General features: G+C 42.8%; 1 protein-coding gene across 1 annotated transcript; it reads right to left on the bottom strand.

Annotated features, from left to right (window-relative positions):
* Positions 1-55: 55 nt before the first annotated feature.
* On the bottom strand, positions 56-17686 carry s1pr2 (sphingosine-1-phosphate receptor 2). Its single transcript, XM_073495302.1, has 2 exons — positions 17300-17686; positions 56-3226 (listed from the first exon to the last, which is right to left on the bottom strand). The coding sequence occupies exon 2, from the start codon at positions 3104-3106 to the stop codon at positions 1985-1987; it is 1122 nt and encodes a 373-aa protein (XP_073351403.1). The 5' UTR covers positions 3107-3226; positions 17300-17686; the 3' UTR covers positions 56-1984.
* Positions 17687-27898: the final 10212 nt, after the last annotated feature.

Below are 27898 nucleotides of genomic sequence, written 5' to 3'. Positions count from 1 at the left end.
TCTACCACTGCAATTAAATTTCAGCTCAGAATTAAACTTGAACACACAAAATGGATTCTTTCAGTATTTGATTTATTTTATAAAAAAAGGAATGCAGTTAACAAAATGTTTATGTACCTACATTAGTGTTTCAGATTGTACCAATTTAACACAGGCAGCGTGCTACTGGACACACAAGGCTATTGCACACGAGACATTTCATACAACACAAATCATACATACTGTACAAAGATACATACATACATACATACATACAAACATACATAGTTAGTCATGTATTTTATCATAAAAAAGTCATCATAGTGAGGCAACACAATGAAGTGATTGGTACACAGATTTAAACACCTCTCCATCTGGAAAAAAAAAAACTGGGGGAAAGCAAACATCACTGAAGCTGCCAAAGTGCTTTTCACCATTTCTGCTTGGCCATCTAAATGTAAAGGTCAATTTAAAAAAAACACAGGGAGAGAGAAGAGTTTTAAATGTGTCTACAGGAAGAAGGTTAGTCTAACCCTGAACAACAGGAACCGGACAATGAAAAACAGGACTTCCTATGGCTGAAGGAAGTTACACGTTGTAGGATGTCAGAGAATTAGGATGAAGCTGACCTCCCAAGAGGGCAGATCTCCCCTGTGTGCTGGAAACCGGATCTTCTCCTATTTTATAGGGGAGGTGTGGATCTTTGGAAAGATGAGACGTGCGTGCATCTTTAGTTGCACAAGACATATGGCTAGCAAATTAGACCAGAATGTTCATAAGAAATATTTGTTCATGGTGCTGTTTCAGATTTCACAGTGAGAGTGACCTAACCTGTTCATCCCACTCTCTGCTCGTCAATGACTTGGTAATTCAAAATGATAATTAATAATACTGTCAACAGTGGAGCTCCTGCCCCAAACACTTCATACATACATTCAGCCTAATTTCCCCTTGAGGAAGGCACAAACAGAGACAGCACATTGCTGCTGCGTTGCTACAACACTGTCAGGACGTCGGTCCCATTAGTCAAAGCTGCTGGACAGCTGTCTTCGAGTAAGATTCATCAGTGCCAGTTCACTGAAGGAAATGTGCTTTCTGATTAGGCCTTCCTCGACGGAAACTGTTAAGATACAAAAGACAGCAGTGAAAGCAAGAGGGACAGATTATTAGGACAGATGGGGGAAGAGGTGTTAGTGATGGAAGCTGGAGCTGGAATATATCATACACATCAGCGCTTACAAATAAGTTAGAATTTCATGCATTAAATGTATGCAGATTATGTAAGTTTGTTGTAGTTAATCAAATGGTTTAAGCAAGGTTATATAGGGAATATATAGCCCTGGTTTTGTTGAGGGATCACTAGTGGTAATTTGGCTTCTGTGGAGCGGAGTGCTGAGTGAGATTGATCACTGCCTCCAGCTCTTTAAAAGTGAGTGATGAGTCTGTAGGCCTAATATATACATATCTATCAATAACAGGGAGTAATGTGGTTCAACCTTACAAAGGACAACAATCTCTGAAGTAATCTACAAAGTGCAACTTTGCAAGTTTGCATTGATGCAGTTCTTGAAAGGCCAAAACAACTCACCATAACTATGATATCATGCATGTTATGTTTCTATTTTTGGCTTTTAATAGGGGTTTACATGTTTAGAAACAAAAACAAGATGACAGCATAAACAGTACATGAAACTCCATAATAATTACTGAGAGTACCCATGAAAAAGCTTTTTTCACATTTCTGAAAGTTCTCACCTACGAAATCTTTGTTTTTACACCTGCTGCATGGGTGAATCGATTGAAAGCTGATTGTGAATTCACACAATTTTGATTGTAATAAGAAAGACAGTTTACATTGCAGATGGCTGTGTCTCAGCCGTGCCTGGCAGGTCAGTCCAGGGTGTGCTTGTTTGTTTTTTAATGTCTCTCCGTCTCATCACAAGCTTTACTTGATCTCATACACACATACACACAACCACACACACTCTGATGTGTTTGCGCCCTATCAGACACAGGTGGTACAGTCTTGCATGATGGGTGTGGTCTGGTGTTCGTGTTTGTGGGTGCAGTGTTCGAGAGAGCTGGAGCTCTTTAGAGGGACCAGACAACGCTCAGAAGGCCGCCCGCTTTGCAGCACCCCCCAGCAGCACAACACACGCAGAAACTCCTTTCTCATGTCCTTGCTGCGCAGTGTGTAAATTACTGGGTTAAGCGCTGAGTTCAGAGTGGCAAAGCCAAAAAATATGTCTGCATTGTAGAGGATAGGGCAGAATTGTATCCCGCAGAATGAATCTAGGAGGAGGATGGTAAAAGCTGGCAGCCAGCACATGATGAAAACACCCAGTACGATCGTGACAGTTTTCAAAAGGGCATAGGCTGCTGTGTTGGTCGCTTCCTGGTGGCTGTGGCGTACAATCAAATAGATTTTCACATAGAGGATGACAATAGAGAGCAGTATGATGCCCAAAATGGTCACAACAAAGAGGATGTACTTCTTTGCATAGAGAGGCAAAACAGCTGAACATTCATTGAGGTCGTTGATGCAGTTCCAGCCGATGATCGGAAGTCCTCCGAGCAGGATGGCGGTGACCCAACAAGCTCCTATCAAAAGAAACATGCGGCACGTTTTGGTGGAGCCATACACCTTGACCTTGGTGATAGCTAGATAGCGTTCCATAGCTATCGCCAGCAAGCTAAAGACTGAAGCTGCCAGAGCAATGAAAGCTGTACCCTCCCGGATGAACCACTGTATAGGCATCAGGTCAAAGGTCCTTGACCCTGATAGAAAAATGTTGGCTATGTAAGCCGAGCCTGCCAGCAAGTCCGAGAATGCCAGGTTGCCAATAAAGAAAAACATGGCAGAGTGGAACTTCTTGTTGCGGCAGACAGCAATCAGGACCAGCAGATTCTCCAGGATGATGATGGTGCAGAGCACCACGATGACGATGTTGAGAGTGGTGAGCTGAGTGATTTTTTTTTTCTCTATATATTTATCCAGATCCTGGGTGGTCATGTTCTTAGCAAAGGCATAGTAGGAGTGGATCAGGCTCTTATTGTAGTACTGGGAATACCTGCTCTTCATGGTGACAGGGTGGCAGAGCACAGCGGCTTTACGGCACAGATTCATTCACACAGTGGAGTCTCAGCTGATAATCATTGCCTTTAAGGAAAGGACAGGAAGAGGGGCCAGGCTGGGAGGGAGACTGCCTGTCCCACAGTCACGTCTGAGGAGTTTAATGTGGGTCACCTGCAGACACACAGAAAGGAAGAGAAGAACTGGGTTACTTATTGTGTTAATTAAATAAACTGTGACAAGGCAAACATACATTTTCAAATTTAAAGGGGCAGTTAGCCTCAAAATCAAAAACACATTTTTCCTGTTATTTGTCGTGCTTTTTATCCATGTAGATTGTTTTGGTGTGAGTGGCCAAGTTTTGAAGATATCAGCCATAGAGATGTCTGCCTTCTCTCTAATATAATGGAATGAGATGGCAGTAGTGGTGCTCAAAGTGGCAAACAAATACAATTGAAGAACTCAATAGCAATGTGTTTATCTAGAAGGAATGACCGGGTTACTTGAGATAATACACAGACAGAGTTATGAGCAGTTTCATGTATGTAGTTTCTTTGTACACCACGCAGAAGGAAATATGCATCTACTCATGGACGAAAGTGCCATCCTGGTTCATTATATTCGTGAGAAGGTAGAAATCTGGAAAACTCAGTGTTCGCACCAAAACAATCTAGGTGGATAATAAGCTCCACAGGTAAAAGGGAAAACATGTCTTTTTGATTTTTGGGGTGAACTGTTCCTTTAAGTCCTTGAGCAAAAACATAGTATTTGGGCGACAACCTCTTTCTCTGTACAGTGGAAACATTTTTTAAATTGACTGAAAATAAAACTATTGTTATGACCCGAAGTCAAAGAGTTGAGTTTTTTGAGTCTTTAAAATGGATGCCCCTTATTATCAAATGTCCTTGAGGTGATCTAACAGATAAACAGATTCAAAAGTTTGCATCAATCACATGGCACAAATGCAATGGCCTTGTAGTGAGTGAACACAGTGCACTCTCTGTGTCCATTTGTCACATCCCAAACTAAACACCCACGCAGGCAACAGTTGCAGCTTGTTGCGGCCTAAAAGGAATGGAAAGTAATAATCCAGTAGGACATTTTTATAAGGGTCTTTCCTTGTTTTGGATGGTGAACCTGTGCAGGAATCATCTTCAGGTAGAAGAATAAATAGTTTGTGAGGCAGAGTGCTGGTGCGCAGACAAAGGGCTGCTCTCACTGTCTGATGGGGACATTCCACTAACCCTGTCCGAGCACTCGGCTGTCAACACACGGCATTGTTGTGGGGAGCGAACCATTCCACTCCAGTGAGCTACCTCTTGAAACTTCAGAATAGCTTCAGCCTGACTTCTTCATCCTGACCTGCCCCCTTTCAACCAGCTCACAAATGTCAACAGCAAATCAAATAGATACTGGGGAAGAAAAGGGGCAGCTACACTGATGACATGAGAAAACGCTCACTAAGGCTTGATTGTTTTGCATCAAAAACAAATCATAAACCCTTTGAATATGACATGTTGCAATTTTAATGGCCAAGTGTGTAATTTCTGTTGCTAGCAGTCACTAAATCAAAACAAAAGACATAAGTAGCTTGGGATCATGGGAGTTGCTGTCTTCAGTCATTCATTGAATAAAATCACAGATTTCTAAGGGTTTGAACATTGTTGGCAACATTTAGGACAATGTAAGAGCATAACTCAATAAAATATACAACAAAGGTCAGGTAGTTTTTAGACAACAGAAATGCTGCATATTATATATTTAAGTAGTAATTAAACTAAAGTTTTTCCACATTGAGTGTGTTATTCTGAGGCTACACACACAATGACATCATGTTTGATGGTGCTTTATGGACATATGTTGTTATTGTCTGACGTATCAATGACTGAATACATAAAAAAGCTTAGAAGTATGAAACCAGTGTGGAAAACCTTTGACCTAATATGGTGTTAAGTTTTATAATGACGCACCCAAACCAATTAACCAAAACTCTGAACCAATAATGTGGCTTCAAGTTACTCAGAGAAGTCTTTTCAAGGAGAAACCTATAAACAAACCAAACAAAATAAACGGACTCCAGCTAAAGGGCACAAAACAAAGGAAAGTTGGAGGCTCTGGAAATCTAATTAGAGGTGGAGCTGGTGTCTTAAACCTGTCAAAAGTAACAGGATCCCTCTGCAGACCAGCTCCAGAGGTAATTGAACACTGATGCTTCCACTGCCTGTCTGCCCTACAAGCCTGAACGGCTGCAGCAGCTCTCAAGTGGAAACTGGGGCTGAACCTCCTCTCTGTTCTGCCAGGCTTGGACTCAAAACCTGAGAGACTGAAAGATGGAGAGGGAACGAGACAAAGCCAGAAGAGAGAGCATGCATGTGGAACGGCATCTGGACACAAAGGCAGGAATCTGAGACATCACTGTGACGTCCACACACACAGATTCATCCAATGTGACGTGTTGCACCACACAGACATTTACCCTGCATGAAATCTAACACACATGGCCAATTGTGACAGACAAAGTAGTGTAGCAGTGCAGCTTCGACACACAGCCGCTATTGGTTGCCTGTAATAACCAGCACGCTGTTTCCTTGAGCAGGAACAAAGAACAATAGTCTCCTTCAGTGTAGAGAGCATTGCCCTTCAGCCTCAATAAAGAGGACAGCACACGTCCATTTGGCTGCTGCAACTGTATCATAGCAGAAATTTATTTACAGTTGAGCACTCTTATCAGAACCACCATATCAGGATGGCTCGTCTCCTCCTCATCCCTTTTAGCTCCATTAATAGACTCCAATAGGAAGCTTGAGGCTGAGCACATGTGCCAGCTGCACCATTGTAATTACATTACGTTGCATTACTGCAGCCTATAATGATTTTATTATTGGAGAAGTAAGCAGACATAGTCCAACTCTGTACCTCTCCTGTCTGCTAAGAGAAAATGCTGCTTTTGCTTGGCTTCATCTTTGCTTGTCGCTCAGCTCTGCCAGGTTTTCCCTGGATAGTTCTCTCATGTGTTGTGTACACAGCTCAAGGTCCTCCTGTCACCTGCAGTCCTTGGCGTCTGTCATCAAGGGATTTCACTGTGTGTGGGAAACCTGACGTGCTGGTTTTCCGACAGCACTGTCTCGCCGCAGCCCTGCCCCCTCTACCTGCCGTGTGCCATTCAGATGTTTCCACGGTGATTGGTCGACAGGAGTCCAGGCTTCCTGCTGTGCAACGCCTCCCTCCCCACCGACCCGTCGTCAAAGCTGTGCCCTGTGTTCGACCCAGACATCACTGTCACTCTTCCACAACAGACACAACACATTGTCAAAAATGTTGTTACGCCATGTGGCCTGATGAGTCCTTTCCTTACTAACACAATGGGATAGCAACAGCGGCACAAACATAATAAACTTTCCTTTGGTATATCAACAGGAGAGTGTAAGTAGAAAGTAATATCATGTACAATATTACTAGTAAAGTGTTTATAAAATACTTAATGTATACGTAGTACTCTAAGAACTAATTAGTATTTTAAAACAATTCTTAAACATGTACAAAACCTTAAGAATTTTAATGATGCAACCAGAGGCAGGACAAATCGTTTTCAACTATTGCTCAAAAGTATATTTAAATAGTAATTTTTGTGCATATCAGTATACACTAATATAAATATAATATGTCAAAATTTTAGTAGCATTATTTGTTGTTAAAAGTAGGTCTAAGGGTAATTTAAAAAGCTTCACTTTGGGACAACATATTCAAGAACAACTTAAATTGGTCTGAGTTGAAATAATTTAAGACAAGTTTTTCCATAATGATTTTAACATTATATGCATACACTATAGTTGTATTAATTTGTTCTAAAAGTAATGCTTATACATTAAGTATTTAGATTTTGGAAATACATGTATTAAAAATGCTTTTATTGGGGGATTTCATGATGACAGACGATGGAAGTTTCCATGGTTTAATAAACGAATGTCAAAGTCCCTCAGGCTGATGTAGGCGATGGTATAGAGAGCTTACAGAAAGACAAATAACATAATATCCTGTCTGGATTTCACAGCGAAGCGCAGACAACGGTTAGAAAAGGTGATGAAAGAAACAAATGAGGACAGGAGAGTAGAAACGAATGCTTAAGAGACAAAGGAAGTCAAACAAGAGGCAGACACCTGATACAGGATATCCTATCAAAAAACTCATCTGAGCTGCATCAACTATAAAACTGTTTCACATCATTTGAGAAATGATGAAGAGATTCACTTGTGGTTTAACGTGTATATACAACTTTAACACCAATGCCTACTTTTCACACCATCACACACACATATGAAAACCATGGAACCACAGTTGCAAACAGCTTCAGACTTGAGCATGCATTTTTTTTCTAGCATCCAAACGATGATGGTTGTTCTTGAAAGCTGATTCTTGTTGTCTCCTAATCCTAACAAGAGGCAGAGTTCCCCCTCTCCATCATGGGACTGATGGCAGCACAAAAGCCTCAGGTGTTTTTCCTTGAAAAACCTGATAAGCCCCAATTAGCAGAGCATCTGCTCACCAAAAACCAAGGCAACGCCGCCCCATTACACCACCTGCTACCTGTAACACCCCATTTAAACCTGCCTCCACTTTCTCCAGGGGAAAGAGCTCCAAACAAAAACAGAGCACCTAACTGTGGCACAGCATGCATGCCCACATTTGCGCGCACACTTTCACTCACATGTACAATCTCCCATAAACACTTCAGCCTAGATAAGAGCGGCAACTAGCCCCGTGTTTGGACAGTTTACATTTGCAGGCTATCTTGTTTGCATCTAGTCGTGTAAACTGTATGTTTACCTCAAAGAATTACTCGGCACATTTCACTGTTGAGCAGTGCATGGTCTGAAACATCCGGTAACACATCTTTCTCCATCTGCTTTTCACACTTTGGTTCACAGGCCGTTGTAGTGACAACATGGCACCAATAAAGCCACTTTTTTCACAGCTTGGTCAAGTGTTTCCCTACAGAATCTGCTCTAAAAAGCCAGCAGCATTTGCCTCTGAAATGTCGTCTTTGTTAGGACAACGATATGAAAAAGTGAATCATGTATATTTTCCATTTTAAGGAGATTTAATGACTTCCTGGGCTCTTGGCGCAACAGCAGCCTTTTCTTCTGGTACAGACTTAATCTCCTCTCATTTTTAAGAACCGTCACAAGGTAATCCATCATGGATACATGGAGAGGATCTGCTGCTGTGATTTGTTGTTTCCTGTTCAGTTACACAGCCTTTAATGCTGATGTTAGTGTGTAGCCTATCTCTCGGGGTCCAGACACAGCAAATCAAGAACAAAGAACTACACCACAATGAAAGCTGACTGTTGGGTTGCCTTACCTTGCCTTTGTCTCTTAGCTGCAATTCAACACACCACAAACACTACAGCCAACTAGCTCATACATTTTGCGCCTGCGTGAGAGGACATAAGTCTCCACACCATTCTCTTGAATATAGCCATTTCTAATTGAGAATATGTCTAATAAAAAGTTGCAGATGGCACTGGCGAAAAAATTACGGAAGACAGGCTCAAGGGCTTTACCTTACCTGATGGGCTCGCCGCCGATTCCACTTATTCAGTCGACTGAAAAGCCACCGAAAGAGCCAACTAGTAACAACAGTACAGAACACACTGCAAAAACTAGAGCCAACGGCCCAGACATTGGGTGTGTCAGGGCCCTAAGAGTGCCTTGCTATAACTGTAAGTGGAATTGGTCTACAGCTTTCTTCTCCCTTCTGCTGCTCTGACTGACCTACAAACCAAAGGACAGTCTTACGGTGGTGCAACTATAATAACCAGCACTCATATGAGAGAGATATAAAAGCATTTCAGGGAATTATCAGCTGTGTGTGTGTCACACTAGGAGGTGTGTGTGTCGCACGGAAGGAGCTGAACCGCAAAAATTATGTTTCAAGGTAAAACCTCTGAGCTTAAACAGGATGTAATCACAAACACAGGTTTGGGGGTATTTCAGCATACGTAATATAAAAGGTGTGAATGTGACCTAAAAGAAAAAACAGTAGGCACAGCAGAGCTGTGGTTCCTCTGAGGAAAATTCCATGTCCCAAGTACAACAGTACAGTCAGAAGATTTCCCCAGTCAAGTGTTGACATGTCAGACACAGGAGAAAACACAACTATTACCACCACAAAGTTTCACCACTGCTACCACAGGATCTTCAACTCTAAGGAAATGACTAAACCGAAAGATTGCCTACTGAAAAAACACCCAGTCTTGTTCTACGTTTTTCCATTGCTTAAACTTTATCAGTGCTGACGTATTATACATCTTTACAGTGACTGCTCAGTGCTCCTTTAAGCCGTCACAAGTCACTGCACACATGGGCCCGTTAAGGCAGGCTTTTATTGCATTAAGCAGCTCCATGCAGTCATGCTGTGCAACCACAGAAAACACAGGGAACGACCGTATCTGATACTGGCAGGTGGCTGCAGCTTCAGTCTGCTGCTCTATCCATCACTGAGCCCCAGGGTGAGTAAAATCTTTTCACATCAGCTCCGCAACACTATTGATTTTTCACAGTCAATTGCCAGGAAAAAGCGTTAATGTTTCCAGTATCACTGTAACTGGAATGAAGAGGATCCATGTTGCTACTGTTCAAACGACCTTCATCGCGGCACAGACTAAATAGTCATGCACAGTGACTTATTTAGCAGAGTCTCTCCTATAAGGTCAAAATAAACGCACAACAGTTATGACTGCCTGAGCTTATCTTAAGCCGTCGCGTTATCTCTGTTACAAGACACGCAGCAGACAAGCTCGCTGATAAAACTGATGCTCAAAACAGTGACGATGAAGGTGCGCAGCTGACATGAAGATAAGGTCAAAGTAAGCCCCAAAGCATCAGCAACCTCAGCTTTCTACTAGGCCTGCAGGATATGAAAAAAAAATCATTGTGACAGTTATTGTGATTGTGATATGATATACCATGAGTGGGAGTGATCATTGCATCACAATTTCCATTAGCACTGAACAAACTATTTAAATCATGATGATGTGACTTTCATTTGGGTCTATACTAAACATAAAATAATATGTATAAAGCTCTTCAACACTACAGTACCTCATTATAATGCTGTTTGCCAGAAATCATACCTTTATCAAACACTTAAAACTTCTTTACTCACCACATTGCGATTCCAATAATATCTCAATTAACTGTGCAGCCCTGCTTCCTACTGTTGTACAAAGCAACAGTTCTGTTACCCAAAATAGAAACGGATTTACTTCAAGATCCTAGGACTCCACCTACTACTCCATATTCACACCCCACTTCAGTAGATTGTGAAAGGTCTCTTTAGCAAATCAACAGTCAACATAGAAGCTAAGAGAGCTAAACATGAAATCATCATCATCGTGTTTTTTCTTATTTATTTGACTAGATATTTACAGATGTTTACAGATATTTCTTAAACACGGCGATCAAGGTAGTAAAACTGAAACTCTGACACATACGCTGCAGTCTTGTAGAGAAAAAAGTGTTGGCTGAGCTGATGAAAGACAACTACACGCAAATGAGTTGACAGGATCTGTTGTTCTGAAACGCCAGCGGCCCATAAAATCACCAGTCAAACGAAAACAAGGGGAATTAAGGGGAAGTAAGCAAGCAAACAAGAAAGCAGAGAGTGTTTCAGTGCCGCACTGTCTCTTGCACGGTCGAGAGCAGAGCAGACAGAGATATGAGATGGAGGTCTGCAATATCTCACAGTTTCTATCTTAGAGAGGAACAAGAAAAAAACAGAAGAAAACCTGGCAACGAAATGTCTGTAACTTGCCAAACAGCGTCGCAGACGTACACAAATCACATCCTTGTTCGTGAATAAAAGAAATACAGAAACATTCATCACTAATTTGCATCGGTGTCACGATACCTGCATGATGAAAGAACAAAACAGTTCCTTTTTATCAACAGATTAAACGGTTCCCTCTTGATTTTCACTCCATGTTTGAGGTTTAATTTTAGCTCCAAAAACAAACCAACTTCTCTCTTTGTCCGTTATTATGCTAACGTAATCATGCTTCATTAAAACGCTCTATAAGCTGCTAGATATAAGGGGAGTGTGTGTCCTCAATACATGGGGTTTCATCATTTAATTAGGGATTGCCCTTTCGCTCGTCAAACAGTTTGACAGTTTGGGTACAGCCTCTTCTGAGGGGTCCGGTCTGTCAACACAGTTCAGTCAGGAACAAAAAGCTTTGTTTTTTTTCTCTCTGTGTTTCACAGTGACTTGTCTTGTTTTCTGTTCCTCTCCTCAGTTAGTTCATCTCTGCCACTTTGCAAGCTTTATTTATAGCAGCTGTTCATGTGCTGTGGCTCTTAGAGTGGCAGTGAGAGGAGCTGGAGACAAAGAGCTGTGTAAAGAAGGGCATCATAGAGCCTCAGGAGCCATAACCCGCATGACCGGCAGACACCCTACCCCCCCCAGTCTGCCCCAATGGGGGGTGGGGGATCTCCAAGGGTGGCGCCTCAGAGGCAATTACCGTAATACCTTCACCCTCGAACCATTCCTGTCAACTTAAGTCACTATCTTCCAATTTATTCATTTTTTTAAATATCATACTATTTTGCATATTTTCCTTTCATGCTGCTCCCCGATTTGGAGAGCCAACATTCTCACTCTAACGCCCCCTCCTCCCCTCGTATATTTTAAACTTCACCGCAGACATCAAAAGACAAGGCCACAAAGAGGTGATTAAATGCACATCAAGAAGGATTTATTTAGCACACATCTGGGGCAGACATGTTCTTATAGTCCCCTATTAAAGACTTCATTACTGCACATACTGTGCAATCAGCTCTCAATTCAGGAAACTCTGCACCCAGAAACTACTTTCTCAGAACTGTGTATGCAACTTAAATCCTTCCGTCAGTGCTGAAATGTGAGATGTTTCATGTTGATTTGCTAATGAATAATAGTATCGATATTACTTTCCATTGTTTCTACAACATGCATGTGCAAACGGAGAACAGCGGTAAACGTGTTAAAATTGCTACCCTATAAATATGTCAGGTTTGTTTGTGTATCAGAAGGCTAGTGTTAACCACATGGTGACATGGTGTTGTTAATGCAGACACAGGACACGTGCATGCTGGCTGCTTTGCTCTGCTAAGGAAGTTAGATCAGATCTGGCTTGCCTTTATCAGAAACCTCAGGTCTGAATGCTTGATTCAAGTTTCAACCACTCTGCACCTCTCACACCTTCCCATGTTCTTGTCTTTACAATGAGGTCTCCCCTAATGAATGGCTTTGAACCCTCTTTTAGGTCTCTTTTGTCCTGGCTGCCTGCTCCTATTCTACTCTGTTGCTAGAACTTGAACTCCACCCCTTCTCAGGTTCTGTTGCGTCGTTGGGAAAGTGTGAAGTTGCCGTGAGAGAGCTTGTGATTATTTGGTGCATGGCATGCCAGTGAACACGAGACATTACAACATACTATATCCACGCAGTTGTGTAGGTTGGTAGTGTGAACATCATCACAGACAGTCAAAATCAAAGACACAGTGGAGGAGAGAAGGCGAGGTGCTGGCGACAAAGCAAAGCACTGCACAGTGGAAAACGATAGTATCTACACAGGCTGACACACAGGGGCACAAAGCCGCCCTGATTTCTTCTGGCCACTGATAAGATGATGAATTGATGGAGGCCCTCCATCTCTCCTCATGGTCCTGCATAGGAAAACAACTCCAGACTCCTCTGGCAAACACAGATCCATTAAACACACACTGTTGTTGGAGAAAAACATGGTTGCCTGGAGAGGGAACATTGTTGTGTCCACACAGTCTACAGTTCTTTCTCGGTATTTTATACAATTTGAGTATTTCTTGCTTTGGAGAGCAAATTTATTTCTTGAAAAACTCCTCTCCACTCCTTTCTGGCATGAGGAAACTGTATTTTTAACTGTGAAAAATATGTGCAGGGCCAGTACAGTTACAACCTGCTTTTAAAAGAGAAATGAATGTGTGCATGTAAAGAGACCCAAGGGTGTTTTACGTTTTGGACGGATACTATGTCTGTTTTACCTCCTGGCAACATGACAATTTTTAAAAAAGAAAAGGCCCCACTTTAAACAACTTCTCTTTTTATGCTGCTTCAGTGAGTCTTAAGCAAGGTTTGAGTAGAGTGACTTGCCAAAGGATATTTTGTAACAAACAGGTCGGAAAGTGAGTGTTTCTGTGGGTCAGCTTTTCAGAAGATATAAGACAACAGCTACTTGACTTCGACCAAGGCGAGGCTCATCTGAGATGGAGATATTTGAGCGGTTGTCACTTTAATTTGAAGTAAACAGAATCCACTTCCACACAATCTGTCCACTGCAATGGAGCAGTCTGGCCTCTGTCATGACCCAGCTTGTGTTTGGCTGGAGGTTAATTCCTGCATGTCTTACAGCCTGGAAAGACTGAAGCTGAGGCCTTTACAGGATAAACAATCTTAATAGCTCTTTCTAACAAAACAGACCGTCACAGTTGGCTATTTTGCCGTATTTTTAAAGTCAGAAAGGGCTCATTAGGAGGAGAGACAAAGTTAACATTCAGTTCCAAACAAAATGAACGGCTTCGACAGACTCTCAACTGGCTGCATGGAGGCAATTCAAAATCCAAGAAAACTGTCTCCAGCATACTTCTGGATCTGGGGAGGTGGGGTTGGCGTGAAGTAATCCTGTGGAGTTTTCCAGCTGCACAAACAAAGCTGACTGGATAACAAAGGCTTCCAAGAGGGAAGAAGAGAGAGGAGGAGGAGGAGGAGGTCTCCAAAACCACAGCATCTTCATGTGTACCTGTCCTAAGATCGCTCAAGAGTGAGCTCTGAGAATGACCAGAAATCAGGAAACCACGACATGACCACACTGATTAAGCTACAACTGACAGTGTGAGGCTGTTCCCCTCCAGTTCATAAATCACACTGTATAAAAGGAGCATGCAAAGTGCTGCTGATCTCATCCAAAGCCACAGCAGTAACCAGAAACCTTGCATTCAATCTACTTGTCATTGTCTCTGAAAGATGTGTGATGTTCCTGTCAGCGGAGCAATGCTAAGGCATAAAAAAATGCCTGTCAGCGCACTAAAAACCATTTGCTGCATTATTTCCAACTGGCAGCGTTGTGAAACGAGGGCTGGTCCAAGCTTGAAACGTGACAGAAGAAGAACAGACTTATCCCAACCACTGAAAGCATCAGGAAATCCTGGCATGCTGCTACAAGCATCAGCGCCTGGTCATGGGGGGTCTTATAGTTTGTCTTAGTCCCTCAAGTGGAAAAGGAATGTAACAGGAGACTTTAAAGCTAACGGAGTCTTTCGTTGGTTAAAACGACTTCCTAAAATAGCCATTTTTTCTCCAGCAAATATCAGCTTATGTAAATGTTTATTTAATAATCAGAACAGCACTGACAGCATCTTCTCGCAACTCGGAGAGGTTGTTTAGAAAAGGAGAGACGGATGGAGCGAGTAAGTGTGCGTGTGCATTCTTCTACCTGCCAACAAAGAGCAAACACAATCCTAACTGACATCATACTCTCAGTTCTGTTTGTAAAATAGGTAAAAAAGCAGTGGACGCCATATTCATTTCTCAGATCTCAGACACTCCCAGCTCTTGGCTGTGAATCATAAAGCTACATGCTGTCAGCTGTGTGTTGTGACTTGCGCTTCGGCAGCCTGCGAACAGAAGGCGTTTATTTTGCTCCAGCTGCCACACCCAAGGAAAGTGTTTTTCAGGCACATAAGGAGTACCAGCTAGAACTCGGAGCCTGTGGAACCCAGCGCACTGTCTGCAGAACACTATTAATATCACAGAGACAAGCAATGTGTAAGCACATGCACTGTCTCCTATGATCTATCGCGGTTCCTATTCTCTTTTGAAAGTTACGTCTTGAACTCTGACTGGTTTTATTTAACCAGGTAGAAGCCAGGGTGCCTCTGGCAGGTCGCTCCTCTGATCTTTCATTGTTGTTACCCGCCCAATCTGGCTGAATAAAGTGATGAGTGTAGACAACAAAAGAGAAGTCACTCTCCCAAAGGAAAACCTTCTCGCTGTTTCCTAAAAACAGAGCGCTCTCAGGCCTGAGCTGAAACCCGAGCGTACGTCAGGGACCGACAACACCCACCCACCGCCCATCCCCTCCTTCAACCCCCTAGTGACCTGCTCCATTAAAAAAAGTCCCGCAAATCCAGTTCCCACCGCTGAATTACCATTAATTTATTTATCCAGCCATGCACTTATACATCTATTTATTTATTCAGCTCATCTATTTGTCTTCATTTCTCACGCTATCCCCGGCAGTCCCCATTGAGAAGGGTCCAATTACAGCAGTCGTCTTGTGGAGGAAAGCAGGGAGCACAGTGAGCTGGGTCAGCAACATACAGATCCTGAACTCATGATGTCATGGGCTGCTGGACTGAGCCAGTCTGCCTGCGCTCGAACATAAAAGATTTTAAAGTCCCTCCATACAGACTGGTGAGACTAATACCATGTGTGCTGTGGAAGGCTGCATGCGCCTGGAGCTGTGAAGTGTCTGGCCAATAAGTTGTTCACAGCACCCTGGGGTTATTCTCACCCAGGCCAAGGATGGTGAAGGGTGTGAAGAAGCCTGGCAGCAGGCTGGTGGGGTTGCAGGTGTTGTTCTGGTGCACTGAGCCATGTGGCCACATGGGCCAAACGCAGACGGCCGGCCGGCTGTATCATGCCCGCGTCTTCAGCCAGTCCAAGGCATGCTGGGAGAAGAACCTGAGACCTGAGTCCAAACAAACCAAGCTGCTCTCGCACAACACCAGCGTCAATGAACCTGCTGACAGGGCCTTCAACACTTGATAGTCCTCTAATGCTGCTGAGCGTGCTTCCTCTTTACCCCCTACTCCTGATGTTATCACAGTAAGACGTTTGCTTAATTCAACAACAGGCTTTGTAGCATACGCGTGCATTCGAGCTGAGGTTTCTCGCCCTGAAACCTCAGCTGGGGCCTGAGACAGTGCTGAAATAAGCATCTGCAGTGTCAGACAGCCTGCTAATGAGCACAACACCGTGCAGACTGAAGCAGACCAACCACAGGATGGAGGATGATGGATGGGGGCTTTTATCTGGGCAATAAACATTAGTTCCTCCACCTTATCATCTTATCTCACGGAGATTTGAGGATTCTCCCACAACAGGATGCCTCAAGACTTGACTGCTGACACCCATGTATCACCCTCTGCAGGCTTTACTCTTTTAAACACAAAGAAACAACACCGCTGTTTGGTCAATACAGCCTTGTATTAGTGATAGGGAAAGATAGCAAATCCAAAACCACCAGTTTACACTTAAAATCCACGTGTCTATAATGCAACCTCCACTCATTTTCATGTGTGACAACAACATACTGTACTCTGTTAAGACTTTGCTCGTTAAAGCTCTGTGCTGCTTCCTCTGGGGATCACATCACCAACCCCATGAGATTAACTCCAGTATATGGGGATAATGGGGGCTTTTGTCTTATTAATACATCCTTTCAATACAATGCCTTCTTTAGAGTGACGGATGAACAAGCCTCAACAACATCGGAGGGGTCAGAGCGGGAGAGGAAGGAGGCGGGGGGCACAGCAGGCCGCGCAACGGCTCCGAGGAGCTGTGTGTGTGTGTTAATGTGTGTGTGGAGGCCCCTGAGAGGACGCGCCCGGGGTGCACGCAGCTCATCTCAGCCTCCAACAACAGATATACAGACAGTATGATGCAGGACACTGCACTGACCCCCCCCAGCCCCCCCTGTATGATCGACAGCTGAAGCCCTGCGTGTTAATATCTAACACCACACTATGTTATTCATTAAACACACACGGTGTTTAACAAACGCAGCTGTCACACGGTCTCCAAATATTCACCGAGGCTGCGGGCTGCAACGGAGTTCTTGCTGGTGGAGCAAAAGTACAGAGGTGGTGTCACTGCTGTCATGAGTCAACATGTTACAACAGTTTATCGTCAGTGGAGACTTTCAGTTCATCATTAACACGAATGAGTGATCGCTGACGTAATGAAGAGAAGAGTTTACGCGTGGAAGTTTTTTTTTTTTTTTTTTTTTTTCATTTTTAAAACTCAAGAAGTGAACTAATAATGTTAAAACTGTATGGGTGCAGCACTGTAGCCTACAGTAGAGGAGAGAAACATCAGGCTCTTTTGTTAGGTTGCTGCAGCACATGCAGACTGTCAGACTACACAGTATTTTGAGAAGGTGCCACTGCTTACCCCATGAGAGATTGAGTGGAGAGCAGCGAGAAGACGCTCCGACAAATATTTGTCTCCAGAATGTCCTCACATGTGGCCACCAGTCCCCCACAAAGGGCTGCGTTAAAAGTTCAGCTCTTCCCTGTGCTCCGGGGGTCGAGAGGCAGCGATGACAATCAAAACTTTGGCGGAGGACTAGACGGCGTGTCTTGTCTGGTCACTGGTAGATCCATACCGGTCTGTGCGCCACCGCGGAAACTGAACAACGATCACCAGAAAGCGCGGAGATTTCCAATAAAATGAGGAGCGATGAAGACTTTTTACTAAAAACAAAACAGCGACCGCACTTTCTCTTTTGTCGCTCTGATCCAGCGGACCGTCTGATTGTCCTCCTGCTCTCTGAAAACAACAGCTCCACGGGGCTGTGGAGCGTCAGGGAGGCGCGCGCACAATACGCGTCAAACACACACACACACACAAACACACACCCACACACACGAGAGAGAGAGAGAGAGAGAGAGAGAGTGTATGGAAACGTCATATGCCCATAAAGAGTCTGGAGGCTCAGTATCGAAATAGCAAAAGAAGCAGCAATTAATATGGAAAATACTTTTTAAGACTATTTCTGGACCCTTTACGCGCTCAGCACACAAATGAAGTCCAGATGTTCCACCTCTTCACTTCCTCTCTCCTAGCAGATCCCAGCATGAAGCAGGAGTCCACACTTAAACTCATCCTGTCCTGGCTCAGTTTCCCTTGAGAGCAGTGGCCAGCTGCAAATGCATATCTACAGCTCTGTGTTTTAAATTAATACATTCTCTAGTGAAAAGTAAACATAACCATCTGACCTGCTCTAAACTAAACTGCTTTATTTGTTGCCTCTGATGACTCATTGCTAGTTTTTTTCTTTTATTTTCTCCCTCGGGACTCTAAAGGTGTAATAGGGAGGGTGAGGTGAAGCTAAGTCAGGACTTGTTAGTCACCTGGGCTGTGCCTAGACAGACACACAGTGTTGCAGGTGCTACTTCCAGTGAAAGAGTCTCTTGCCAACCCCAAAGGAGGTAATAATGTCTTTGCAGTCATTACCCTGAAAGCAGGAGTCATCCCAAGTGGCTATGATGTCATGTGTCTGTGATAAGAAGAAGGAGCTGTAATGGTGTTAGAGTATTAATTGGTTATCTCTAAAAGCATCTCAGAGCTCTCCAGCTTCTGAAAGAAATTTGGATTTGCTTAAAGGGACAGTGTTTTGATATGAGATTTCAGCCGTAGAGATGTCTGCCTTCTCTCAAATAAAATGGAACTAGACGGCTCTCGGCTTGTGGTTCCCAAAGCGCCGAAGAAATGCTTTCGAAAGACTCAACAGCAGTGTTTCTTCATCCAGATCATGACACAGTCTCTCAAGATGATCCAGCTATTTATTGTGAGCAGTTGCATGTAGGAAGTATTTTCTGACTGTCTCACCGCACAGGAGGAAGTGTAGCCTACATCTACGACAATCAAGCGGCCTAAGCTAGCCAAAATTAGAGCTCAACCAATGTTTACCACCTGTGCTGTTTCCAGTACAAGCTCATCGTCCATGTGTGGATGTAAGCTTCTTTCTGTGCGGTGATCCAAAGCTCCCAGGAAGTGCGCTGGGCTTGGAAGGCGATTTAACATAGTGGCCAAACCATGTCATTACAACGTCACGTGACGCATTTAACACTTTTTCACAGATTACATTGTGAAAGAGGCGGCTGTAAAACGTTGGATACATGTTTTAGAGGTTGACAACTCAAAATTATAGATTTTAGGTCTGATAACATGTGGACAGTCTAGAATAGCTGCACCATTACATTTCTTTTATTCCATTTCAAGTTAGCGGAGGGCTAAACTGGAAGGTAACTGCTCGACCTGTAAAAGTCACTCTACGGGCTGTACAATACGGAAGGTACGCGGAAGATTCAGGTAATTTTACAGCCAAGAAATTAAGCTTTCATAATAATATAATGCAATACAGATAGGAGGAAAAATAAATTTGGTAGGTTGGGCTGGCCACCATACCAAAGTGTTGGGAAAGAGACTCAACAATCACCTGTCTTACAAACTGGACCTTTCAGGAATTGTGGGTGCTCCATGAAGGCTGCTGAAATGTTCCAAAATCATGTTTTCTGACATTCAGTGCGACATGCGTCACATGTGACAAAACAAAACGGTTGAGCAGCGATGATTCAGAGTTTGACACGAATACGTATTTCCTGATGAAATGACCAAAGTTTCAGGAAGCAGGTGGCACCCCTCCAGTGGTATGCGTGTGGTCTTAATCGTATGAATGACATCAGAGCCCACTAGACAGGGAAAACACCTGACTGCTCATCATAAGTCTACCTATGGGGGGGAAATGAAACATCCTTATACATTAGCAGTTCCTCAATGAGTCTAAGGTGCGTCTGGTCTCCATCAAACAGTTTCAACAACTTTGACTCATGTCGTGTCTGCTGATGCTTCACTGGTGGAGAAAGGATCAAGATTGTGCAACCACTCTTACCGCACTCATCCCTGCCGCCCCCGCAGCAGCAGCAGCAGCTGGTATGTGGAAAGTGCTCACTCTAAAGAAAAAGAGAAGAACAAGTTGTGAAAACAAATTTGTCAACTTTGCAATACTTCTATTCGTGTTGTCAAAATCTTTTAACCTGCAATCTCAGGAGATGGAGACAGTTTTAACGGTTTAACTGCTCGTCTTTGTGTTTCACCTTCTGTGTTCTCAGCTAAAGTGCTGGCAGGCTGAATGATCAGTGTGAAATGGATGTGTAGTAGACAAGCTTTACGAACTGACTTCTCACTGTCAGTGGGTTAATGATGGGACTCTTTCAGGAGCTGCTCCACCGAAGCTGCCCCACTGCTGTGTCTCTCACTAAGCTTTTAGGGGAGGGGGCAAGAGCCCTGACCTCACTTCCTGTTGGGGCTCCTCACAAGCATTCCATTGTCTGTGAGAATGCGCATGGGCTCAGGGGACGCTGCACATCTGGCAGCTGTTATTAGCAACCGCCTGCACCCCCCCCCCTTCGAAGGAAGATTACTACATGTGGTGGTGGATGTGCACCTCAAAATAAACTCTCTGGGATCGTATTGTTTCATGAGCCACTGCTGTGTTGTCACAACTTGAACAGAAGGTTGGGCTTTATTATTGAGTTGAGTGATTTGCAATTTTATCTCACGGACGGGCCTTAAAATGACACTGTAGAAGAACGTCTCTCCAATCATAAGGAACGATGTTAAAGCAATAAATAGACATTTGGGGAAATATGCTAATTTGCTGTCTTGCGGAGAGTTAGATAATAAATACCTCCCTCATGTCTGACAACCAGCTTTATTGGGCAAACCCCCCTTCAGAAACAGAAAAATGTTTACGTCCCCCATCCCACAATTTCTATCAATCATTAACAATGATGGAGGATGTGACTGTTAAAAAGGATCAAAGTTGAATTTTAATGAAATAAAGGTCAGCATGATAGCAACAGCGATGTTGTGTCACATCCATTTAACTTAGTTTCACTCCACATTTTTTTCGCTGGTCATCCACCACCCCACTGCAGGGGGGCCCTGCATTGGATCTGTGCCCCCCCCCAGGGGGTCCACCCCCCCAGTTTGAGAACCACTGGTTCAGCACAAAGACTATGAACAGACACAGTTATCCTGACTCACAACACTGAAACTATCCATCTGCCAGCTTGCTATTTAACACTTTATATCTCCCTTTTTTATTTTGTGCAAAAACTGAAGTGTAAAATCAAATCAGCCATTTTTAGGGTATAACCATTTCTTCCTAACTTCACCCTGCCTGGTACAGTTCGGTGCCAAACTCAGTACTTTTAAGGGCACCAATTGAATTACATCGGCATTGCCAGGTACCTTTTCACGTGAAATCAATCTGTTCCACATTTTGGTACCTGAAAGTGTATCTTCGTAAGAGGGTAAATTAGAGCATAGAGAGAAAGAGAGAGAGTGAGATTACATCAGCCCTGCAGTTTATTCAGGGCAATGCGGTGGAAAGTTTGGTTACACACAAACAAAATTTTACACTGGCAAAACACTCGCTTCTATAGCTATATATACCAGGTCAAACACAAAATACGTCCAAAAGCTATAGGGTGTAGTATGCTTGATAGCCTGAGAACCACATCAGCCAAGTCAGCCGCAGCTAACTTTTACACATCTAATTAATTCACTAGATGAATAAGATGTTGTTGTTACTTTTTAACTTAATATTTTTAGTAGCATTAACCAACACTCACTGTTTTGATTTATTTTTTTCAACTGAAATTACATTTGTTTTTATAACAGAAAGAGGAAAGTAATGAAAAAAGGTACTGTTGGGCATCGGTATAGGATTTCAGGTATCGTACAGGAAGTGGTTTTGATATGAACGATACTCAACTGTATCACCTGCGACTGCTCCTTACCCAGAAATAGTCACCACGTAGAGCGGTGAATTATTCTTTTTAAACAAAAACACGAGTTATTGATGTTCTGGTTGGTGGATTTTGTTACCGTTACCGCCAGGCTGCAGGTGACATCATATTTATACAAACATGACAGTGGCGTCAATCTTCTCATCTAATTCTCGGCAAGAAGAAGAACCGAAGTTTCAGGAGTTTAACTTTTCCCTCAAAGGTATTATCATCTCGTTCACACATCACAGAAGACAAAACTAGAAGCATTCTCAGTGGCTGTGGTCACCCGACCCAAGTTTGAACCCACCAGAAGTGGAACAGTAAGCAGTTGAAATCAGAGACTGAGATGAGTACAGCGACAGAAAGTAGACAGTGCAGCGACAGAAAGTAGACAGTGCATCAGACCTACACAAATAAGACACCGTATTGTTGTATCAGTCATCTCTGTAGATGATCTCAAGACCCAAAAAAGGCAAAGTGGCTGAATATTCTAGTTCCTACTTTTAGATGCAGAGTACACAGGGGATGTCATTAACAATAACTTGAACTGTTCTCAGGCTCTGTGTTGTGTGACACAGGGACTTTCCATATTGTGTGCATTTCTATACAAAAAGTTACAAGCCAATGCAGCTGTCAATATGTAATATGTGACTATAGAAGAGGGCCAACGAATCATTGTGTGCTCATTGTTTTCATGTAATGAGTCACTGGCGTGTTTCTTATGTGTACTTATCTATCCAGACAAAACACATCTCAAGATAACAACTGTTTTGATGTCAAACAGAAAATGCACATAGAAAGCGAGTTGTAATGGGAAAGATGCCCCTTCACTTCCCTATCTAAAGAAAAAAGCCTCCCAGGCATGAAAAAAGTCTGTGAAAACCTTCCTCTTTTTCCAAACAGATGTTAGCCGAGATGTGTATTTTTAGTGCTGTAAACGTTCTTCAGGTCATGTGCATTAGAGTTGTTAAAGTCAGTCAGCGCTGATGTGAGACGGATGACATGACTCTCAGAGGATTGCAGCTCACATCAAAGGAGAAGGAAATGTGCTCAGTTTGCATCTGAGAAGCCGTGGTCGCCACTTTTCTGTGCAACGTGATCACATGCACGATGGCGACAGATCTTCTTTGCATTTTAAATTAAACTAGACGGCAAACTATTTTTGCTTCCTGTGTCATGGGTTTGTGGCCTCTCCTGAATCTACACATGCACAAATTATCAAATAACAATGTGACATTTCCTAATGTTTGCTTTTACTCTGAAACAAGTGAAAAATCATTTTTCAATATATGTTAATTCGAAGGAGTTACATAAATGTTCACTGCAGTGGACGCCATGCATCAATGATAAAACAAAAGTGATTCTGCAATATCTGGAACCTTTTTGTTCTCAGAAAACTAGACAGGTAAAAACAAAAAATATCAACTAAATAAGAGATGTCAGAAATACTTTTAACCAGATTTTATATTATTTTTCTTGTACTTTGCAGTAAGCAATCTCCTCCCTCCTTTCTACATCACCACACTTGCACGACTCCTTTCTATTTTTTGAGGCAGCTTTCTTTGTCTCTTTCTTTTCTTCAAGCGTTTTTCATTACTTGGCCTGTTCAGTAGTATAAGTCATCACAAAGAGCACTGGAATTGGTAGCTTTCCCTAAAGAATCCTGCTCTTTGCATGTTCCCCAAGCAGACATGGCCGAAGAGAAATGTTGGCAAGTATTTCTAACACCTAATTTAGTTGAAAAATATTGTTTTTACCTGCTTGGATTTCTGTGAATAAAAGGATTTAATGGTTATTCCAGAGGGACTTGGTGTAACTCATCTCCCCGCCACCATTTTGAATTCATAATGCCATATCTCAAAATGACAAACAAATAAAAATCAAGATAATGTGCAATTGTGGACAAGGTTCTTCTGGTCATTAGGACATTGTACTCCAGCTTAAATGGTTTAAAATGGCCCCCAGATATCTGTCTACTGCAGTAACCATGCATGAAAGGGTGAATCAGTAGTGGCAAACTGCTTCTTTATTTAAAAAACAGGACCTGTTATGAAAATTGCTGAATTGTGAATCTTAAAATGTGTAATCTAGGGCACTGTGCGTACAGTTAATTGACACAGACAGTCCGTTTGGCCGCAGAGGTTTTATTTCCCCTCTCAACCACAAACAGCACAAGTGTTGCCTGGAGTCAGGGTGGCTTATCTCTCTCTGTGCTCCAAACAGTGGGCTTAAGTGCTGGCTGTGCCACATGTCCCTGCTGTTCACAGGTTTAGAAGAAATCCGTCCACCCTGCATTCACTCCTGCGAGACCTGCAGTGTTGGCTTACCGCTTATCTCCAGAGCATCTAGCTGCTTTTTTTCTTCCTGGACAAAAGAACTCAAATTCTTTTTACATTTGATCTGTTTTCTATGCAGGGATAAAGTCTGAATCACTGTTCGCCTTCAGGTCACTTTATACTGTATACTCACGCAAAGGAACTGTAGACCCCGTGTGTCAAGTGATGGATTCAACATATTTGTTCGTATGTTATGATTTGTGATTTAACTTCCATTGTTTTTCATTGGTCTTTCTGTGTTGCATTTTATCCTGTCATTAACATTTATGTATATATTTGTCTCTCTGGTGCTTTTACAATTGTTTATGTCCACCCCCCTGCTGAGGCAAGTCTCACAGGAGTATAGAGTTCCCTTATTTTTACAGTCAGGCTTGAATAGAGACTGTTCCCATGGTCCACTTCTGCAACTGCCTGTGTACTGGTTACCATGCTTGAGTATTAGTATTGGGTGTCTGTTGTGTTCACTGTCCTCTGGTCCACTGAGGAGGAGAGTGTTAGTGGATAGTAAAGTGAGGGGGTTGGGGGGGGGAGTCATGATTTTTGTGGCTTCCTGCAGATTAGTACGGTGTTTATAGAGCCTTGCTGAAGTACCCTTAAAAAAACACATTAAAATCCTCACACCCATTATTAGAGTCTTTTCCATTAACATTATAACTGAGAGTGCATGTTTTCAGCTGGAGAAGTCATAGGAGAAGTGATGCAACTCCTGTCAGCACTGTGGTCAAACAGTCATTTTGTGGCTGGAGAGGTGTCTTTTCTGAGGAGCAAAACCAGGATGAAGGTTTCAGTTTAGCGTTTAGCGGAGCAGCAGATCAGATCCTTGTCATTTAATCTTTAAAGGCATCACAAAGGGCACGGCTAAAAATCTGTTGTTTTGACCTGAAACCATATGGCAGCCATCAGTGGCTCCTCGTGCACTGGCAAAGAAACCCAACCCTGACATTTCTTTCTAATTCTTTGACCAGAAAGCAAGTTCAAAAGGTTAGTCATAGATTTGCATGTGCATGTGTATGTGTGTGTGTGTGTGTGTGTGCATCTGTGTGTGAGTGTTCATGCAGTTCAAGACCAGGAACAGAAACGTAACTCATTACCAAGAATCAGTCATGTTTTCTTAGTTTACATTGCTGTGTGCTTCACACTGCCACAGATATGCTTTGCTGTGTTGTCACATCTGTGATAGTCATACAACATCTGTGCTCATTCTCTTGCCTCAGGGCTGTGAAGCTTCAAAGCGTGCTACGTGCTTGTCGAGGTAAGAGTGTGAGACTTGGAGCACAGATGTCGCACCGCAATCACTCAGCACAACAGGAAAAAAAAACCCAAGCCTGTCCTTTATTTGTGCACTCATGCAGAACATTTCTGAAGATTTTACGGGCAAAAGGGGAAGAAGGAGCCGATGGAGCGGTATGGTAAGGGAGCTGGAAAAGGAAATAGAAAATAGATGGATGCGTGTAAGCAGAGGAGGGAAGGAAGTGAAGTGAGGTTGGTCAATAGAGGGTAAAATAAGCTTTCAGTAACCAGGTCAAGCGTGCACCTATTGGAATCTTGCCTGGAGAAGCTTGCATGTTGTTCTACTGAAACAGGGGGCCAGACTCAGCGCATTGATCCCTGTCTTCTTTTGCTTGAGGCTGAACGCTCAGTATTTGTTTGTAAAAGTGTGTTTACAATAGAGTGTTTGTGCAAACACATTCGTCAAAAGGTGCACATTTCTCTCCCGGAGCAGGACTTATCGTCTGTTTCCTGGCACTTGATTGCCGGGGTCAATGTTGGGGGTCATCAGATAAGAAGGATCAGGGCCAGGCCATTACGTTAATCCAGCGGTTCGTATCAGCACCTCTCATGACCTGCACTCCTCTCCTTGCCATCAGTTAAATGTCATTGTTCACTGAACCAAGTTATGTCGTCAAAGTGGTAAAATGTATACAAGAAAAGAAAAAGAGTGTAAGGAGGGATAGCAGGAGGGCAGTGGGGGATTAAATGTCACACTGTCCTGATACAGCCTGAAGCACTTCTATCTTTAAAGTTCACACACAGACAAACACACACACAAACACACACACACACACACACACACTGAGCATGACCCAGACCCGGCCTGGATGTGGCCCAGACAATCATGGACATGGAATAGGAGACCAAATTTTCTGCAAGGACCATGACAAATTTGCACATTTTTGTTTTATTTGTTGCCAGTATCACTGACACAGAAAGACTTAAACGCACAGATTGTAATTTTCTGTAAGTAGTGTGGGACCCTGCTAGATGTTGTCGTCATTGTTAAACAACCACCATTGCCAATGAAAATCTGTCTACGTGACTCAAAATGTTCGAGAACGGGTTAAAGCGACTGGCGACCAAAGGAAACGCGTCATTACCGTGAACACATTTTTCTGTGGGTTTGAACACTGTTAGAAACTTTTCCAACACAACTCAACCAAATATATAGACAAAGGTCGAGCTGTTCTGGGACATTTTAATGCAGAAATGTTACATATTATATCTTTAAAGAAGGAAGCTGACATTGTCTGAAGTTGCTCTTTCACACATTCAATACATAACAGGATATCGTCTGTGTCAGTCGCATGACTGTTTTTGCATTGATTTCAATACTAAATGTATTTGAACCTATCCACAAGATCAAGTAAAGAATGGAAAGCAATATACAGGCAAGCAGAAAAGACTACGAAACAACTACGCCCCATGCAACGTCATCAACGTCGCCCACAAGCTTTTTGTGAATTCTGCTCTATCCCACATGAGCTCAATCGGCAATTATGCAGACTTGGCAGGGTAAAGTCTATTTAATGTCCAGGCCAACTGATACGGACATTTGCCTTTACACGTACGACTCCTCCGGGTAATATCAGGGATAATAAAATCAAATGGTCCTAGAAAACAACTTATTAATAGCATAATGCATGCTTTATGAGATGATTTTCTCTCTAACAGGTTGATGGGGTAGGTTATTTATGTAAATCATTAATAAGAATAAGTGCAATCATGTTTTGATTGTGTTTTATAGTGTGTTTTATTGTGTCATTTGAAGTCACCTTTGAACCAGACTGAAACCCTCCGAGGTTTATTGGCTGCACACTGTTGCCTCCCCTGTGGTCAAGCTCCACACGCCACCCGGGAGGTGATGCTTTGATCAGCTCACTGCACACATTCTTCCCATCATCATCTCACTTCCCTCCCCAGTGTTTGTTATTGACTGCAGCTGGAACACCTCCAGTCGCTCAGACCTCACTCCACCAAGGTCGTGCAGACTAAATCCGGCTCCACAAAGCGGGAACAGCCGTGACTTTAACACAAGTTAGCATCTGCTGTCTTAGCGGCAAGAAGAAAAGTTCCATATCAAATGTGTCATTACATGCGTGAGTTGTTGTTTTGACTCGGTTGAATTTTTATTGTGAATACATTGCATGTCATGGGAGATGATTTCTTCCCTTTTTCCCTGGATGTTCTGTTTTCCATGACCTCTGACACCTGTATGTAGAAGATTACAGTCAAACTGAGAAGCATCACTTCTCTGTTATGAGAAATCAAGCATGTGACATTAATTTAGTCAATGAACACGCAGGAAATAAACGTTGTTTATGCATCATTGAACCAATCAGTATTACAGGTTATTTGCAGAAACAATATTACATAAAAGGTTCGCAAACAGGTATACATTTATATAATGCATGTAATTGTTGCCAGGAGACCTTGAGCTTTATTTAGCTATTGGTAATCCCATGTTACAGCACCGCACAATCAAATTAAAAGTCAGGTTTGAACATTACCGTAAAGGTTCAGGGTTTTAATCTCCAAATAGAAACTGGTAAGACAAACTATACAATGCAATACACAAC

This window comes from Pagrus major, chromosome 23 (genome assembly GCF_040436345.1).
Source record: "Pagrus major chromosome 23, Pma_NU_1.0".
Classification (NCBI taxonomy): domain Eukaryota; kingdom Metazoa; phylum Chordata; class Actinopteri; order Spariformes; family Sparidae; genus Pagrus; species Pagrus major.
Note: the sequence above shows the minus strand (reverse complement) of the source record. Positions and strands in the feature narration are given on the sequence as shown.

What these genes read in the sequence shown, in the direction of transcription:
- s1pr2 (XM_073495302.1), bottom strand. Translation starts at nt 3,106, where the DNA reads ATGAATCTGTGCCGTAAAGCCGCTGTGCTCTGCCACCCTGTCACCATG.